Source organism: Rattus norvegicus, chromosome 4 (genome assembly GCF_021556685.1).
Source record: "Rattus norvegicus strain SHRSP/BbbUtx chromosome 4, alternate assembly SHRSP_T2T, whole genome shotgun sequence".
NCBI lineage: Eukaryota > Metazoa > Chordata > Mammalia > Rodentia > Muridae > Rattus > Rattus norvegicus.
Window position 1 is genome coordinate 160,177,573 of NC_141537.1, and position 16,093 is coordinate 160,193,665.

General features: G+C 52.9%; 2 protein-coding genes across 5 annotated transcripts in view; one reads left to right on the forward strand and one right to left on the reverse strand.

Moving 5' to 3' along the window:
• On the forward strand, positions 1–12,712 carry Tnfrsf1a (TNF receptor superfamily member 1A). Of its 2 annotated transcripts, NM_013091.2 has the most exon segments (10): positions 1–275; positions 7,314–7,467; positions 7,630–7,758; positions 8,041–8,190; positions 8,383–8,461; positions 10,580–10,653; positions 10,789–10,902; positions 11,292–11,320; positions 11,497–11,806; positions 11,911–12,711. In NM_013091.2, coding segments are annotated over 10 exon segments (1,386 nt in total). In that variant the 5' UTR covers positions 1–236; the 3' UTR covers positions 12,219–12,711.
• The window catches only part of Plekhg6 (pleckstrin homology and RhoGEF domain containing G6), an 18,452-nt gene continuing 14,920 nt past the window's right edge, over positions 12,562–16,093 (reverse strand). For 2 of the 3 annotated variants that reach the window (XM_087655426.1, XM_087655425.1), the window contains exons 15-17: positions 14,781–14,926; positions 13,264–13,944; positions 12,881–13,098 (exon numbers count right to left, since the gene is read on the reverse strand). In XM_087655426.1, the coding sequence (XP_087511552.1) occupies positions 13,089–13,098; positions 13,264–13,944; positions 14,781–14,926 (837 nt within the window). In that variant the 3' untranslated portion in view covers positions 12,881–13,088. 3 annotated transcript variants of the gene reach the window in all.

Sequence of the window (16,093 nt, forward strand, 5' to 3'; positions counted from 1 at the left end):
TTTTCTCCGAGTTTTCTGAACTCTGGCTCATGATCGGGCTTACTGGATACGAGATCCTGGAGGACCGTACCCTGATTTCCATCTACCTCTGACTTTGAGCCTTTCTAACCCGGGGCTCACGCTGCCAACACCCGGGCCACCTGGTCCGATCGTCTTACTTCATTCACCAGCGTTGCCAATTGCTGCCCTGTCCCCAGCCCCAATGGGGGAGTGAGAGAGGCCACTGCCGGCCGGACATGGGTCTCCCCATCGTGCCTGGCCTGCTGCTGTCACTGGTGAGATGGGAGACGGGAGGGAAGAAGGGTGGGCTGCTATCGAGGCGCGGCCTGGCAGAAGTAGGCTTGTACTTGGGGAAGGGATGGGGGCAGGGGCTTGTGTGCTTCAGTTTGCCCCCGAGTTTGCTGGGCCTCACCTGGGGCTGCCCTGAGATGTAGAAGGGAGAGATCTGAGAGGGAGAGAATTCGGCAAGCCAAGCAGGCAAGCCTTGGGCCTGACAGCGGAGGTCCTGGCCTGTGTTGGGCTGTGGCCATGCCAGCTGCCCGGCCAGTGGACTTAGAGGGGGCAGCCCTCTTTCTCTGGCAGAGGTTGAACAGCATGGGGCCGGATGTTGGAAGACTGAGCAGAAAGAAATCCGTTGGCGGGACAAGTTTGGGATAGCGTGCTTGTTGGGAGTGGACCAGAAACTGGACAGAGCTGGGCAGCCTCCCGGTCCCAGACTTCACCCTGAGACACCTTTTGCCCTTCTGCCTCCATTTCTGCTTCCAGATACGAGGTCTCCACTGGCCTGACCCTTCTTAAGTAGCTAATAACTCTTTACCTGGGCGACGTATCCTTTAGCTCCCTCCCCACAGACCCAAAAGTCAATCTCACAGTTTCCAATTCCACAGTTCCGATTGGGGAAGTTGGTGGCAGCTTGTTCTCGTCACTGGAAAATGTACTTTTCTCTGGCCTTGGCCCCGTGTTCGTGTTCCCTTGATTTCTGTGTGTCCATAATCATTCTGTGGGGATCCTCCGGGGCTCCCTGGCTGTCTGGGTGGGCTGTACCACCTGCACGGTGTCTCTGGTCCTGCCTCTCCCTGGCCCAGCGCTGCCCCTGAGACCTGCCTTTTTCTCTATGCCCTTTCTCTCTTCTGGTCAATCTCCTTTGTGCCCATTCCCTTCCTTTTCTCTAGGGTCCCAATCTAAAGCGGTGTTCCCAGAACCCTGTACCGATCCAGTCTGCCTGGTCTTACCTCCCTTCTCCCTCTCCTGCCTTCCAGCCTCACCTCACAACTTGTCAAGACTGCCCTTCTGGCTATCCTCCAGCTCCCCATCCACTCATTTCTTTTCTCTTGAGGGGTAGATCATCTGGATTTAGGGCTCAGCCCAGCACCCTTACGGACATGTGATGTGACTCCCCTACGCTTTTGTTTCTCCATTTCCAAAATGTCTACAGTGATCAGTACCCCGTCGTTGTCAAGATTGAGTAGATGAATGTGTGTTGAATATTTATTAGTTTATTAATCTCCTAGGCCCAACTTCGGGTGCTAGGATCAGTGGCGAATGAATCAAGTTCAAGTTGGTGGACCCAAAGGGGAATGTATGCCACAAACAGAAAGGGCTCAGCGAATGCTTGGCTTCTCTTTCCTCATCTCTAGCAGTGTTAGTGTCACTACTCAATGGCCGTCCTCCTCTGACAGGCTGGGTAGAGGAGACATCCTGACTCAGTGGAGGAGGCCCAGGTGGTGACGGGGATACTGTGAACAGAAAGCAGAACCTGAAGACCAGGGACACGGAAGGCTGTCCCCGCCTCGTCAGTGCAGAGCATAGGGCTGTGAGGTGTGCAGGTGATGATGAAGTGCTGAGGTCATGAGGCAGCAATGGACGTGGCAGGGATGTGGCAAGGCCAAGAAGACTTTGCCACTTTTTAAAGAGTTTGACTACAGGAGTGAAAATGACTCTGGCGTGATGTGATGTGCTTTCCTGGAGGCAGAGCTGGGGGAGGAGGTTGGGCTATAGGCCAACACTATCTTCTTGCTTAATGGCTTTTGCTTGTCTGCTGGGCTGAGCTTGCCTGCAGAGACCCGAAGGCTCATAGTGTATTATCTTTGGCTCACAGAGAGCTCTTGAAAGTGTGAGCCTTGTCCCATCCCCAGCACCTATCTGGGCCCTAGAAAGGAGACGTTGACCATTGACTAATGGCTTAATCAACTAAGGAATAAGAAATCGGTCAGATAGGAACAGGGGAATGTTGTATAGAAAAGAGGGCTTGGGACTGGCGTGCAGAAGCCAGAAGGAGGGAAGACAGAGGAATTGAGAGCCTGGATTAGGGGAACGGAGAGGTGGGACTCTGTGTTGGAGGTGGTTACAGGAGGTGAATGCCTCAGCTGGGGTGGAGTGGCCATGTTGAGGAATGTGACAACTGGCACTCTGGAGTGTGTGAAAAAGAACCTTGGGCCAGTCATGGTGGTACATGCCTGTTATCCTAGCACTTGTTAGATGGAGACAGGAGCTCAGGTCATGACTGGGTTTGGCTAGACAGGGAGCTTGAGACCAGTCTGGATTAGAGACCATGTCCTAAAACATACCAAAAAGAAATAGAATCGTGCTTAAGGACCTAGGTGAGGGCCCGTTTTCCTCCCTCTCTTCCTCTCCCCCTCCCTCCCTCTCTTCTTTCCTCCTTCCTTCCTCCCTCCCTCTCCTCCTCCCTTACTCCTTCCCTCCCTCCCTCTTCTTCCCTCCTTCCTTCCCTCTTTTTCTTCTTTCTTCCTTCCTCCCTCCCTCTCCTCCTCCCTGCCTCCCTGCCTCTGTCCCTTTCTTCCTCCCTTCCTCTCTTTCTTCTTTCCTCCTTCCTTCCTCCCCCTCCTCCTCCCTTCCTCCCTCCCTCTCTCCTTCCCTCTTTCCTTTGCTATTCTCCAAGCAGCCTGGCCAGACTGTGTTCCAATAACAGTGAGTTTCTCAGAAGTATGTATGTGCTCACAGAAGGATTTATCCATGGAAATGATTCTTGAAGCCAGACCCTGGAGGTGCAAAGGAAGATTCATAACCCAGTGGTACAAGTTGAAGCCTGAATGTAGATAAGAAACTATGTGGGTAGCCTCAGCCCCTGCCAAGGTTTGAGACAGGCACATCCCTTGAACCAGAAGGTTGATGTCAGCCTCAGCCACATAGTGAGGCCCTGAGACACCACTGTGGAGTGGTGTAGGTAGGAGGAAGGCAGTTGCAAAAAAATCAGTGCTGGGGTGTGGGGTAAAGGGTGGAGAGATTCCAAAAGGACTGGCAGGTGACTCTTAGGGCTGCTGCAGAGTTTGCAGCCTTGGTACCAAGAAGTTGGTGATGTGACATCTAGATGAGGAGCCTGGTGAGCTCAGCTGGAGGCAGGTGAAGTAGGTCGCTGACTGGCTAAGTGGAAGTGTGGTTGTGCTGACTGGAGCAAGAGCTCTCTCAGCCTTTCTTCTAACTAATGCCAGCTGCACTGGCTCGCCAGCCGGACTCGGCAAGAGATGAGCAATGGCAGAATTGTCAACATGGACATGTGCGAGAGTGTGCCTGTGTGTAGAAGGGAATGCACAGCTTCTAAAATACCTCCCAGAGACAAGTGTGTCTCTGAGGTGAGGGGGGCTGCGGGGGTGCTGCTTCCCTACATCCTTGGGTGTATCACCAGCTCCGTCTGAATGGAAGGCACCCCAGTCTGTCCCTCTGGCCCGCAGGCCTGGCCCTGGGTGATGTGACCAAGGCAGTGCTCTGACCTCTTAGCTCATAAGGTTTGCGGTCTGCCTGGGGAGATTGTATCTACTCATCTGAAATAACCATAGCTTCTGATAAGAGCCCAGAATAGATATGGGCAAATTCACATTATTCAACACATTATTCAACATGAACAGGTGACAGGGTATCTGTGGAGCTTGGGTGGGGAAACATGAATCACCAATTAGGGGCTTCGTGGGTGGAAGGTAGGATTGTGGCAGCGCTGTCAGAAGAGGTCACACTGAGGAGCTCCTCACCGCGTAGGTCTTGACATTAAATGGAACAAGCACACTTTAACGTAATGAGCGCGTTGGTGTGGGGGATGGGCGAGTCCCCCGAAGGTGGCTGGGTCAAGTTTGACCACAGCTTCTTTGCCCTATACAACAGCCCCTACACAGGAAGTCCTACCTTAAGGCGGAAGCTGAGGGGTAGTTAGAGAGATGTCTTGCCACCCCCTCAACCATCTCTTCCCCAGGCACCCCCAGCTTCCTGCCCCTCCTCTGCTCCAGGCAAAGGCATTTAGGTTTGGACCAGGACATTGGACCTGGATAGCCTAGTCCCTTGCTTGCCTCATGATGCAACTGCTAATAGGGCACCTATACCAGGTACCTATTGAAAGAACCAGAGGGCCCTGGAAAGCCTGGAGCACATGAGATAGAGTGCCGGTTCTCTGCCTGCGCCCCATCTCTTTTGTTACTTTGTTTTTGTTGAGATAGGGTTTCTCTGTGTAGCCCTGACTTTCCTGGAACTCATGTTATAAACCAGGCTGGCCTTGAACCCAGTGGTTAGCCTGCCTCTATCTCTCCAGGGCCTGGATTAAAACCTAACTCCCTCCATCTCTTCTAACCTTAAGAGGGCTGTGGGTTTTTGCCCCATAGCTACTTGGCTTGGGGAGTGGCTATAAAGCCTCAGAACTGGTCCTTTCTTAAGGGTTTGTCTAGGGAGCCGCCAAACCCAATGGGACTGGTTAGAACCGGGCAGGCTATGGGAATGTGGGGAACTAGGGTGGAAGGGCAACCTGGGTTTGATTCTGGTTGGAACTGGGGAGTGTCAGGGGGCTGTCGGGGAAAGCCCGGGGAGCCAGGGAGCAGGGATCCCGGGGTAGGCTTTTTCAGATAAAGACTGTTGATCAAGGCAGGTCCCAGTCTAGAGGAAGGATGGAGGAGGCTGGTCCTCTGGGAGGAGCCTACTGACCTGACTGGGAAGCCAGGGGTCAGGAAGACTTCCCTTTGGGATGGGGGTGGAAGAGGGAGGCATTTCCCCGAAATCTGAGTGAGTAGGGGGTGGGAGGGAGATGGAGAGGGAGGAGAGAGAGAGAGAGAGAGAGAGAGAGAGAGAGAGAGAGAGAGAGAGACTGCGCACCCTAGAGGGAGCAGATGGGGTTCCACTTGCTGGTTGACTTTTCTGCTGACTCACAGCCCTGCAGTTCCCCGTCCACTGTCCTAGATCCCCTCCCTCCCTTGGCCTGAGTCACTGGGGCGGAGCTGCTGGGAAAAGATCTCCCTTTCCCGGATTTGACTTAACCCCCAGAGTTCTGGAATGGGAGGGACACGTGACCGGAGAAGCCAGCCTCCGTCTCTGGAGGTTCATCCATCACTGGTTGAGATGCTCCCTCCAAGGCCGCTCTTGGCCTGGAGCCCACCTCTACCTCTTGCTGACACCGCCTGGCCTATTGGCTTTGCTTCAGGTCCTCTGATGGGGTTGGAAGCACCATTGACCTTAGGTGCTCCAGGCTTTTCTTCTTCGGGGAAAGGAACCACACTTTTCATGATTGGGAAGTTCTTATCACAACTAACCCTTCCTGTCACCCTGGAAGCCTGTGTGTGTGTGTGTGTGTGTGTGTGTGTGTGTGTGTGTGTGTGTGTGTGTGTGTGTGCATGGAGGAGTGCACCCCCTGCCTGCCTGAGAGATTGCTGGTGTGCTTCTGTGTGTGGCTTCTCAGGTCTCCGGCGGTGGAGGCACGGGCTTCCTGGCCCGTGCAGCTGCTGTTGCCAGGGAGATAGCACTTCGAGTAACAGCAGCTGGCAGGGTGCAAGCTGCCAGCCTCCTTCCAAAAGAGCTGTGGTGTTGCAGGCCCCCAAAGGCAGCTGTGAGTCTAGGTAGCTATGGGTTCTTAGGTCTCTCCTGAATGCGATCTGATTGGTCGGTTGCTCCTACATCTGTCTTGAAGACCTCCACTGTCTTGACCAGAAAGAGGCTCAGCGGGAGGTGGGGGGGCTGAGGGGGGGTGAGAGAAAGGAACCAAAGCTGGGAGAGATCAAAGAGTGAGGTCTAAATTGAAGCTAAGAGGGTTTTGCTCTCTCCACACGGAAGCTATTTACATACAGGGAAACCATTTGGTTGGTGCAAGCTTTCCTCAGATTATAAAACCTGCCTTCTAGAATGGACCTCTTTGGAACTCTTGTCACATCCTCAGCTCCCGATTTGCTGGTCATCTTGAGCCAGATCACTGAGCTCTGGTCCACTCTGGTCCATGAGCCACTTGCCTTTGCTCATACCTAACCCTTGTCACCTGCCTTCCCTCTCTGTTTGTCCTTGCCAACCTGCGCTGTATGTGATGTGAGGCATGGATGTGAGGGCAGGTTGCTGAGTCAGACTTGAAACAAATATTTGGAAGTCTTGACTGAGCCTGTGGCTCAGGGCTCTGTGGGGGTCCTGGGTTTCATTCCCAGCTCCCCCTCCCCATCCCGGCACTCGCACAGAGTTCTTCCTTTAGTTTCTGCCCAGGAGTGGTGCTTGGAAGAGCATGGTCCACAGATGTGTGTTCATTTCCGGGTGTGTCAGTGTGGATGGAGGTCAGAGGTCAATCTCAGGTTCTCTAGAGAGCGTCAGGGACCTGCCTTGCTCTTCTCCATTACTGGGATTATAAACCTATGCTGCTATGCTTGGCTTTTTATGTAGGCGATGGAGCTTGATCTCAGGTCCTCAGGTCGCATAGCAGCACTTTCCCGAACTATCTTCACGACAGTCCTCCCTATAACTTAACCCCCTCCCCACAACATACTTTTCTAATTACTGTAATGGAATCCAGAGAGGTTTGCTCACTTCTAGGAAGTGTCCACAAACAGGCACAGTGTGAAACCCGCAGCCAGATAGAGAAATGCCAAAGGCGCCGCTGTCTGTCTGTCTGTCAGTCTGTCTGCGGGAAAACCAGGCCATATCCGAAACAGCCTTGTTTTCCTCCTTCTGGCTACATTTCTCGGCAGGGCAGAGGGCACCTCAGTGCTTCTGTGTGAGACCAGGAGCTCCACCCTCAGCCCTGCAAACAAGCCTAAACATTCCTTGACCAGTGTCCCCCCCTCCCCCGCCGTGGTCAGCCTTGTGAGCTGCTTCAGGGAACTGAACAGGATGAAATGCAGCTGGGGCCTGAGACCTAACTGCTCAGTTGTAGAGACCGTTGCTAGCATACAGAACCACCAGAGACCAGGAAAACACTGGACTACACAGCAGCCACCATCTTAGGGACAATGTTCCCCGGGAGGATGTAAACTTGGCGGTGTGTGTGTGTGTGTGTATCCAGTTTGTTGTTGCCTCTAAGGCCTCACCCTATCCCTGACAGAATTTCCTCTTTCCGATTGTTCCTTCAGGTGCTCCTGGCTCTGCTGATGGGGATACACCCGTCAGGGGTCACCGGACTGGTTCCTTCTCTTGGTGACCGGGAGAAGAGGGATAATTTGTGTCCCCAGGGAAAGTATGCCCATCCAAAGAATAATTCCATCTGCTGCACCAAGTGCCACAAAGGTAGGAGACAATGGGGGCAGAGAGTCCTCGTGAGGTTCCTTTTGCTTGTTTCTGACGTTCCCAGACCTTGTCCATGGGAGTCCCCTTACTTTGCTGTTTCCCCCGGAGTTGGGCTTTGCTCTTCAGCTCTCAACTACAGACTAATCCTGACCCCATCCACAGGAACCTACTTGGTGAGTGACTGTCCAAGCCCAGGGCAGGAAACAGTCTGCGAGGTGTGTGATAAAGGCACCTTTACAGCTTCGCAGAACCACGTCAGACAGTGTCTCAGTTGCAAGACATGTCGGAAAGGCAAGCCTTAGGATTGGGCAAGGGTTCTAGAAGGTGCACGGTGCGAGAAGGCGCGCGTGAACATGTGTGTGTGTGTGTGTGTGTGTCCATGGATGTTTGCCAGGGGTCGGGGTTCGAATCTGCCCGTGGGTGTGGCGGGAACATGCATGCACTTACAAACCTGGGCGTGTGTGTGTGGGACTGTCTGTGTCACGAAGACAAATGCACGTGGCGAGCTGGGGCGTCAAGATGTGTGTGGGAAAAGCGGTGCGAGACTCATATACCGTTTCCTTCCCTCTTCAGAAATGTTCCAGGTGGAGATTTCTCCTTGCAAAGCTGACATGGACACCGTGTGTGGCTGCAAGAAGAACCAATTCCAGCGCTACCTGAGTGAGACGCATTTCCAGTGTGTGGACTGCAGCCCCTGCTTCAATGGCACCGTGACAATCCCCTGTGAGCACCACTCACTCAAGTCCAGGCCTCTCCCCCAACCCCATCTCCTCCTTCCCTCCTCCCCATGAGGGAGCTGCTTTTCTACTCCTCTGTGGGTATGAGCTCCTATGTGGTGCCTGCATCCTGCCCTTCTCCCTCCCTCGTGTCCTCAGACTGCAGGCACACTCTCTTAGTCTCACTGTTTTCTCACAGGTAAGGAGAAACAGAACACCGTGTGTAACTGCCACGCAGGATTCTTTCTAAGCGGAAATGAGTGCACCCCTTGCAGCCAGTGAGTATCTGCCAAGTGCTTGGGGACCAGGGTGGATGAACAGCTGTGGCTGAGAGGCTCCAAGCAGGATTAAAGGAAGTATCCTACAACTGGATGAGAAGACAGTACAGCAAGACATCAGATTGTCCTTTCTGTTTCTCCAGAATGTTAGGGTACAGGCAAGTGGGTAAAGTGCTTGCAGCAAAAGTCTGGCACCCTGAGTTCAATCTCTGGAGCCCGTGTAAAGGTGAAAGGAGAGACTATCAGCTCCACAAAGTCATCCTCAGACCTCCACATACAGGGCATAGCGTGCATGCCTCTTCAGTGCTGGGCAGTTAGAATATGCGCACACTGTTCTCCACGGCTCTCTATTGATGGTGTCTTAGGTCTGGTGTGTCTGCCACCCTATTGCTGGTGATTCCTTCCCAGCCTCCCTGACAGACTTCCTCATTCCTGTGCCTCCACATGGGCTGTTCTCATACATTTGCTTCCAGAGGAAGAAACTCTGAGACTCTCATAGTTGAACTGACCTGGGGTTAAATCCCAACCTACCCATTTCCTGGCTCTGCAACCTTGGGCAAATTCCTACATCCCCACACCTAATGTTTATTAACTTTTAGGGTAAGGAGAGTCAGGGTGGAAGTACTTTGGGTCAATGGTAGAGCACTGGCCTAGCCTATTGGAGGCATTGGGTTGGATCTCCAAAACAGACGGCTAGACCAACGATCTATAATACTGTCTGAGCCAACGCTGTCTACTTTCTATTTTTTTTCCTACTCAGTTTCAACTCAGAAGAGCTCATGTGCCCAATCCTATGTGTTCTATCCCGAGCTCATGAGGAAGACAAAAATCTCCTTTCCCTGTTTGCAGACTTCTGCTGAGATCACATTCCTCTGTCGTCCCCCTACCCCCACGCAGTGTAGTTTTCTCATCTCTCTCCTCCCCAACCCCCCACGACAGCTCTCAATGGCTGCCCCAGTGATAGACATCCTAAAATCTCTCATGCCCCCGTGACCGGTCATATCCAAAATCAAGTGCTGTAAACAGCAGTGTTATCGGATGGGAGGCCCTCCAGCTTCTTGTATGAGTCCTCTTTCTGGACCTGTGACTGAATCAGCTTAAAGCAAAGACCGGCTTATTTTGCCTCCTGGTTTCATCAATTCACAGTATTTGGCATTGCTGCTTTTGAGCCGGTGCTGAAGCAGGACATCATGATCAGAGCATACTGTGCAAGCAAAGTAGCTCACCTTGTAGCAGCTGAGAGGCCAAGAGAAATAAATAAATAAATAAATAAATAAATAAATATTTATTTATTTATTTATTATATATGAGTACACTGTAGGTATCTTCAGACACACCAGAAGAGGGCATCGTATCCCCATTACAGATGGTCGTGAGCCACCATGTGGTTGTGGGATTTGAACTCAGGACCTCTGGAAGAGCAGTCGATGCTCTTAACCACTGAGCCATCTCTCCAGCCCCATTTTGTTTTATTTTATTTGTCTTTACTCAGGGTCTCACTGGTTAGCCTTGGCTGGCCTGGGACTCACTAGGTAGACCAGGCTGGCCTTGAACTCCTAGATATCTGCTTGCTTTAGCCTCCTGACCACTCACATGTGCTGCCATGCCTGACATTTAAAAAATACTTTAGAAATTTATTTTTATTTTCTGTGTATGAGTGTTTGGCTGGCACGTATCTATGTGTGCCGTGTACATGCATGGTATTCTCAGAGGCCAGAAGAGGGCACTAGATACCCTGGAACTGGAGTTACAGATGATTGGGTGCTACGGTGTGGGACGATGACTACTTTAAACTCATCGAGATGGTTGACTTGCCCTCTCTCTCCCTTTCCCCTTCCTTTCTCCTTGTTCTTTTGCTGGACAGGGTCTACTGTAGCCCAGGCTGGCCCTGACCTTGCTATGGGTGACCTTGGACTGATACTTTCCTCACTAGCTCCCAAGTGCTGAGATCACTTGTATCTACTTCTGCTCCTGGCTGTCAGCACAGCCTTTCCGAGGATGAGCTCTTTCTTCTGCATCAGCTCTCAAAGAAGCAGGTTAAATTCCATTCCGTGAAGAGATAGCAGCACAATTGCAAAGCGTAGAGCTTCCTACTCACCTGTTCTCATCTCTTTTCAGCTGCAAGAAAAATCAGGAATGTATGAAGCTGTGCCTACCTCCAGTTGCAAATGTCACAAACCCCCAGGACTCAGGTGAGGGGGAATGAATGGCTTAGTGCCCATGCTCACCAGCTGGCTGGCTGACTCCATGGCCTCCCTCCGCCCACCCCCCCAAGCCCCCAGTCTCTGCTGCTGCCTCACACTGAGCATCTTCCTTTTTGTCTGCAGGTACTGCCGTGCTGTTGCCTCTGGTTATCTTCCTAGGTCTTTGCCTTTTATTCTTTATCTGCGTCAGTCTACTGTGCCGATATCCCCAGTGGAGGCCCAGGGTCTACTCCATCAGTGAGTGTGGACTTTGGGGATAAAGGGTGTCGGTGGAAATACGGGAGGGGGTCAGGTGGGCAAGATGGAGGGAGATGAGGGGTGGCCTCTCTGTCCCTGGCTAAGGATTCTAGGCTGAGTGGCCCTGGGTGGTGGGAGAGAAGTCTTACGGATACATTTCGAGTGTTATTCCCTTTCTCGGTTTCTGGGCAAACATCCCCCTAGTCCCTCCCCCCCCCTTCTTTAAGGGTGTTCCCCTCCCCATCCTCAAGTCTTACTGATATCAGTAATTCTCTTTTCCCCAGGGCCACATAGGCCCTGAGGCATGACACCACAAGTCCCCAAGGCCAGGGTGCCAACATCAAAAGGGAAGTGAAATTCATATCTTTTTTCTTTTTTCTTTTTTTCAGTTTGTAGGGATTCAGCTCCTGTCAAAGAGGTGAGAAGAAAGGACTCCAGCTTTTCTGACTACTCCTTCCAACACCTGATACCCAAATTACTTGGAATGAGGGTGGTGGGCTCCCTTAGCTCCTCTATCCCCACCCCCATAAAGAATAAAGCACCTGAAGGGAGTCCTTTTTCTCCCCCACTAATGCTATGTTTTCTTTCTTTCAGGTGGAGGGTGAAGGAATTGTTACTAAGCCCCTAACTCCAGCCTCTATCCCAGCCTTCAGCCCCAACCCCGGCTTCAACCCCACTCTGGGCTTCAGCACCACCCCACGCTTCAGTCCTCCTGTCTCCAGTACCCCCATCAGCCCCGTCTTCGGTCCTAGTAACTGGCACAACTTCGTGCCACCTGTAAGAGAGGTGGTCCCAACCCAGGGTGCTGACCCTCTCCTCTACGGATCCCTCAACCCTGTGCCAATCCCCGCCCCTGTTCGGAAATGGGAAGACGTCGTCGCGGCCCAGCCACAACGGCTTGACAGTAAGTTGGGTTCGCGCTGGGGGCGTTACCCCTGGAGGGAGTCGGGCAGGGTGGAGGGTACAAAGGTAGGGCTGCTGCTGGAGGTGCATGGTCCTTGTCCCCAGCTGCAGACCCTGCGATGCTGTATGCTGTGGTGGATGGCGTGCCTCCGACACGCTGGAAGGAGTTCATGCGGCTCCTGGGGCTGAGCGAGCACGAGATCGAGCGGCTGGAGCTGCAGAACGGGCGTTGCCTCCGCGAGGCTCATTACAGCATGCTGGAAGCCTGGCGGCGCCGCACACCGCGACACGAGGCCACGCTGGACGTAGTGGGCCGCGTGCTTTGCGACATGAACCTGCGTGGCTGCCTGGAGAACATCCGCGAGACTCTAGAAAGCCCTGCCCACTCGTCCACGACCCACCTCCCGCGATAAGGCCACACCCCCACCTCAGGAACGGGACTCGAAGGACCATCCTGCTAGATGCCCTGCTTCCCTGTGAACCTCCTCTTTGGTCCTCTAGGGGGCAGGCTCGATCTGGCAGCCACTTCCTTGGTGCTACCGACTTGGTGTACATAGCTTTTCCCAGCTGCCGAGGACAGCCTGTGCCAGCCACTTGTGCATGGCAGGGAAGTGTGCCATCTGCTCCCAGACAGCTGAGGGTGCCAAAAGCCAGGAGAGGTGATTGTGGAGAAAAAGCACAATCTATCTGATACCCACTTGGGATGCAAGGACCCAAACAAAGCTTCTCAGGGCCTCCTCAGTTGATTTCTGGGCCCTTTTCACAGTAGATAAAACAGTCTTTGTATTGATTATATCACACTAATGGATGAACGGTTGAACTCCCTAAGGTAGGGGCAAGCACAGAACAGTGGGGTCTCCAGCTGGAGCCCCCGACTCTTGTAAATACACTAAAAATCTAAAAGTGACCTCTGACCTTGGAAAGAGTGGTCTGTGGATAGGAGAGACCCGGCAAAGCCCGGAACATGAAAAGTGACATGGAAGGTCCAGTCATCCCGCTAGCTAACAGTAGGCGCCACCGGATGGGTACCCATGCTATATCCTCTTCTCACCCGGACCAGTGCTAACCAAAACAGTCATGTTTCTCGGCAGTTTTATGTGGGACTTGGGGGTTTGTCTGTGAGACACAATGTCCAGTTCTTGACCTTCAGAGTCAAGGAGATGATGCCTGGGTCAGGCTTGGTTTGAGGTGAATCCTTGAGGTAGAGTCCAGGGGGAGGTGGTGACCAGCACTCTTGGGGAGACAATTCCTCTAGGAGATGTATCAAAGGGCTCCAGCATTCCTCATACGTCTCTGTAAAGGAAGGAGACAAAGGCATTAGGTCAAGGGCAAGCAACGAGTGGACTGATGGGTAAAGCAGAGTACCCTCCCCTGTGTTGGTCCTCGCTCTGCACAGCCTACCTCTTAGAACAGCCCCTCCATACTGCCCTTCTGACCCTTAATAGTTTCTGCACTTACGATGTAGACATGGGCGTGTCCAGCTGTATGACGTGGTGGCCCCTCATTCTCTGCAGCTGGGCTCTAGTCAGCCTCCGGAGCTTGCCATTTCCTGGTTCCGGTTCCAAGGCTCCCTCGATCCTTTGGCTGGCCAGCTCCTCCCTGATCTCCCTGAGCATGTCCTCAGCCCGCAAGGAGCGGGGGCGGAGTCCAGGGGATAGAGGCCCCTCATCTTCATCTGTGGACTCCCAGGGGCTTTCCCCAGCAGAGTCAGTATGGGCGGGAGAGTGGGGGAGCGGACTCCGACGTTGTGCCCTGCTTAGGGTTTCTACCACCACATTCCCTGGTGTCAAGGTCTCATCTTCCTCCTCGGACCAGGTTGGTGGGGCTCTCCTGGGTAGACTGCCTCCTCTTAGGATCCCTTCTGGCATCTCTGGGGCACTTCGTCGCTGGAGAGCTTGGGGGTCAGGAGGCTGGGGGCGCAAGGGAACGTCTCTGAGTTCCAGGGTGGAGAAGGTGAGGCGAGGGTCCCTACGAAGAGCCTTGCTCCGAAGCCTGTTAAGGGGGGATTGAGAGTCCTTTGGAGAACTTGGAATTAAGGTGCCATAGCCAGAGTCTGAGGTATCATCGGTCACGGAGGGCGTGTCTTCATCTGTATCTTCAGTCACTACCAGTCGGGGGATTACAGTGAACTCCAAAGCCCTACAGTTAAGAGCAGAGACTCAGACTCAGACGCTGAGGATCAAATAAATTCAAGGCTGGGAAACGTCTCCTATTGCTCCATTCAGAAATGTCTCTTCCTCCAAACTTACTGTCCTGTCTCTGTACATGACAGCGATTGGCTTTTCCCACCTCACTGGTTAGCACTCTAGAAAAGACCTTGGGTACTCCCTTTCTTCAGCGCCTATACTAAAACTGAAGCGACATGGAGAGTAGTACAGTCCCTGTGTAGAGTCATATTTGAAAAAGAAAAAGACTTTGAGGTAAGCTGGGAGTGGTTGCTTGGGAGGAACGGCCGTGAGAGTAACTCGGTCAGCCTGAGTTACTCGCTGGGAAAACGAGTAAAAGCTTAGGTTGCTTCTGAGCTGCTCTGTCTACAGCACCTGGTTCAGACCTCGTCTCAAGCAGCTTGTCTCAGATTTGCTGTGTGGGTCCGAGGATGGGTCCTTTCCTCTAAAAGCCTGTTGCTAAGCAGCTGTATCATCCTGAATGAACCTCTTACACTACGGGGGTTGGAGCTTGCTGTGTTCTGGAAACTGCTATTCTGAGAATCCTGATCTCCCTTTACTCTGGAGCCTGCTCACCACAGGGAGCTCGCACGCCATGTTTCTGTTTCCTTTGCCCTGTGCCCACCCTATGCCACCGATCCCTTCCCATGGTAACTACTATCCTGTTCCACTCCTGGCTGCAGTTAATGTTTTTGTTCTTACACCAAGTCCCCCGACGCTCTCTACTCACCCTTCTTCTTAGCCTCATAAATGTCACCTCCCTCCTCCCCACCTCGTGTTCCCCTCTTTGGATGGTGAACTCAGTCTTACCTCCCCTCAGCACTGCTCTGAGAGTCCTCTGGGGAAGGTGTGGAGGGCCTGGGGCTGGGAGACTCCCTGCCCTGGTCTCGATAGAGGGCCAGCAGCCCCCTCTTCTGTTGAACATACTCCTCGGCCTTCAGCTTCTGCAGAGTGGCCTGGGGAGGGACTTTCATTAGGAGCTGTCATTTATAGAGTATTTGCTGTCTGCTGGACACTGTGTTAAGGGCTTTACCTATGGTATCCGAGACTCTCCTAACTCCCCTCTGAGGCACGGTGTTTACATTTCTTTTCCTACTGAGAAAGGAAACTAGAGGGCTAGGGACCACCATAGGAGTCCTTCTTACAGGAAGGGAGCACAATGGTGACAAGATATGGTGGCACCAAGCTGCAGAGCTGGTGCCCCTTCCTTCTGCTCTCATGCCCCTGCTCCCTACACCTTCAGGGAAGCCCTTCGATGCTCCTCTTAGGAATCTCTCCCGTTCTGAGAGGATGGTACTGCAAGGGCTCTGGACCATACTGGTCCTCAGGTCACTCTTTTGGGCACATTGCTCTCTCATCACTTTGGTCTTCATCCTGAAGGAGGGAGGAGCAGGGGCCATGCTTGTCCTAGGCTGAGGACTCTCCTGTCCCTTAGACTGGTGAGAAAGGAAAGCTGTCCCAGGACGGAAGTCAAGAGGACACATGTCTGTGTCCCTTCTGAGTTTTCACACAGAGTAAAGCAGTGACAGCCGACAGATGTCTTGCAAAGGACCTCCATACACACGGGGTGCTTTGTCACACACCAGCACCCTCCAGCATGGAGAGTGTGGCCATGAGCTCACCTCACAGATGCAAAGACTAGACGTAGATGCGGCTACTTGCCAAGGATGCTCTGGTGGAGAGGAGAGCCGCGTGAGAGTATACTCTGTAAGTCTTAGCTCAGTGACTGCAAGCTTTTTGGCAGCCTTGAAGGGCTTTGAGTTACCACAGGAGGTTAATGTTGGGGGAGACAGCAAAGTCTGAGGGGGCACAAGGTGGGTGGTAAGAGGAGACTTGGCATGAAGAAACGTAGAAGCAGCTGCTGTGCGCAGAATGGACACCAATATTCATAGGTGTGTCCACTTGAGGCAGGCGGATCTCTGAGTTTGAGGCCAGCCCAATCTACATGGAGAGTCCAAGACCTATCAGAACTTATACAGTGAGACCCTATCTCAAAAAGAAAAAAGAGGGGCTGGAGAGATGGTGGAGAGGTTAAGAGCTCTGGCTACTCTTCCCAAGGTCCTGAGTTCAAATCCCAGCAACCACATGGTGCCTCATGACCATCTGTAATGAGATCTGGTGCC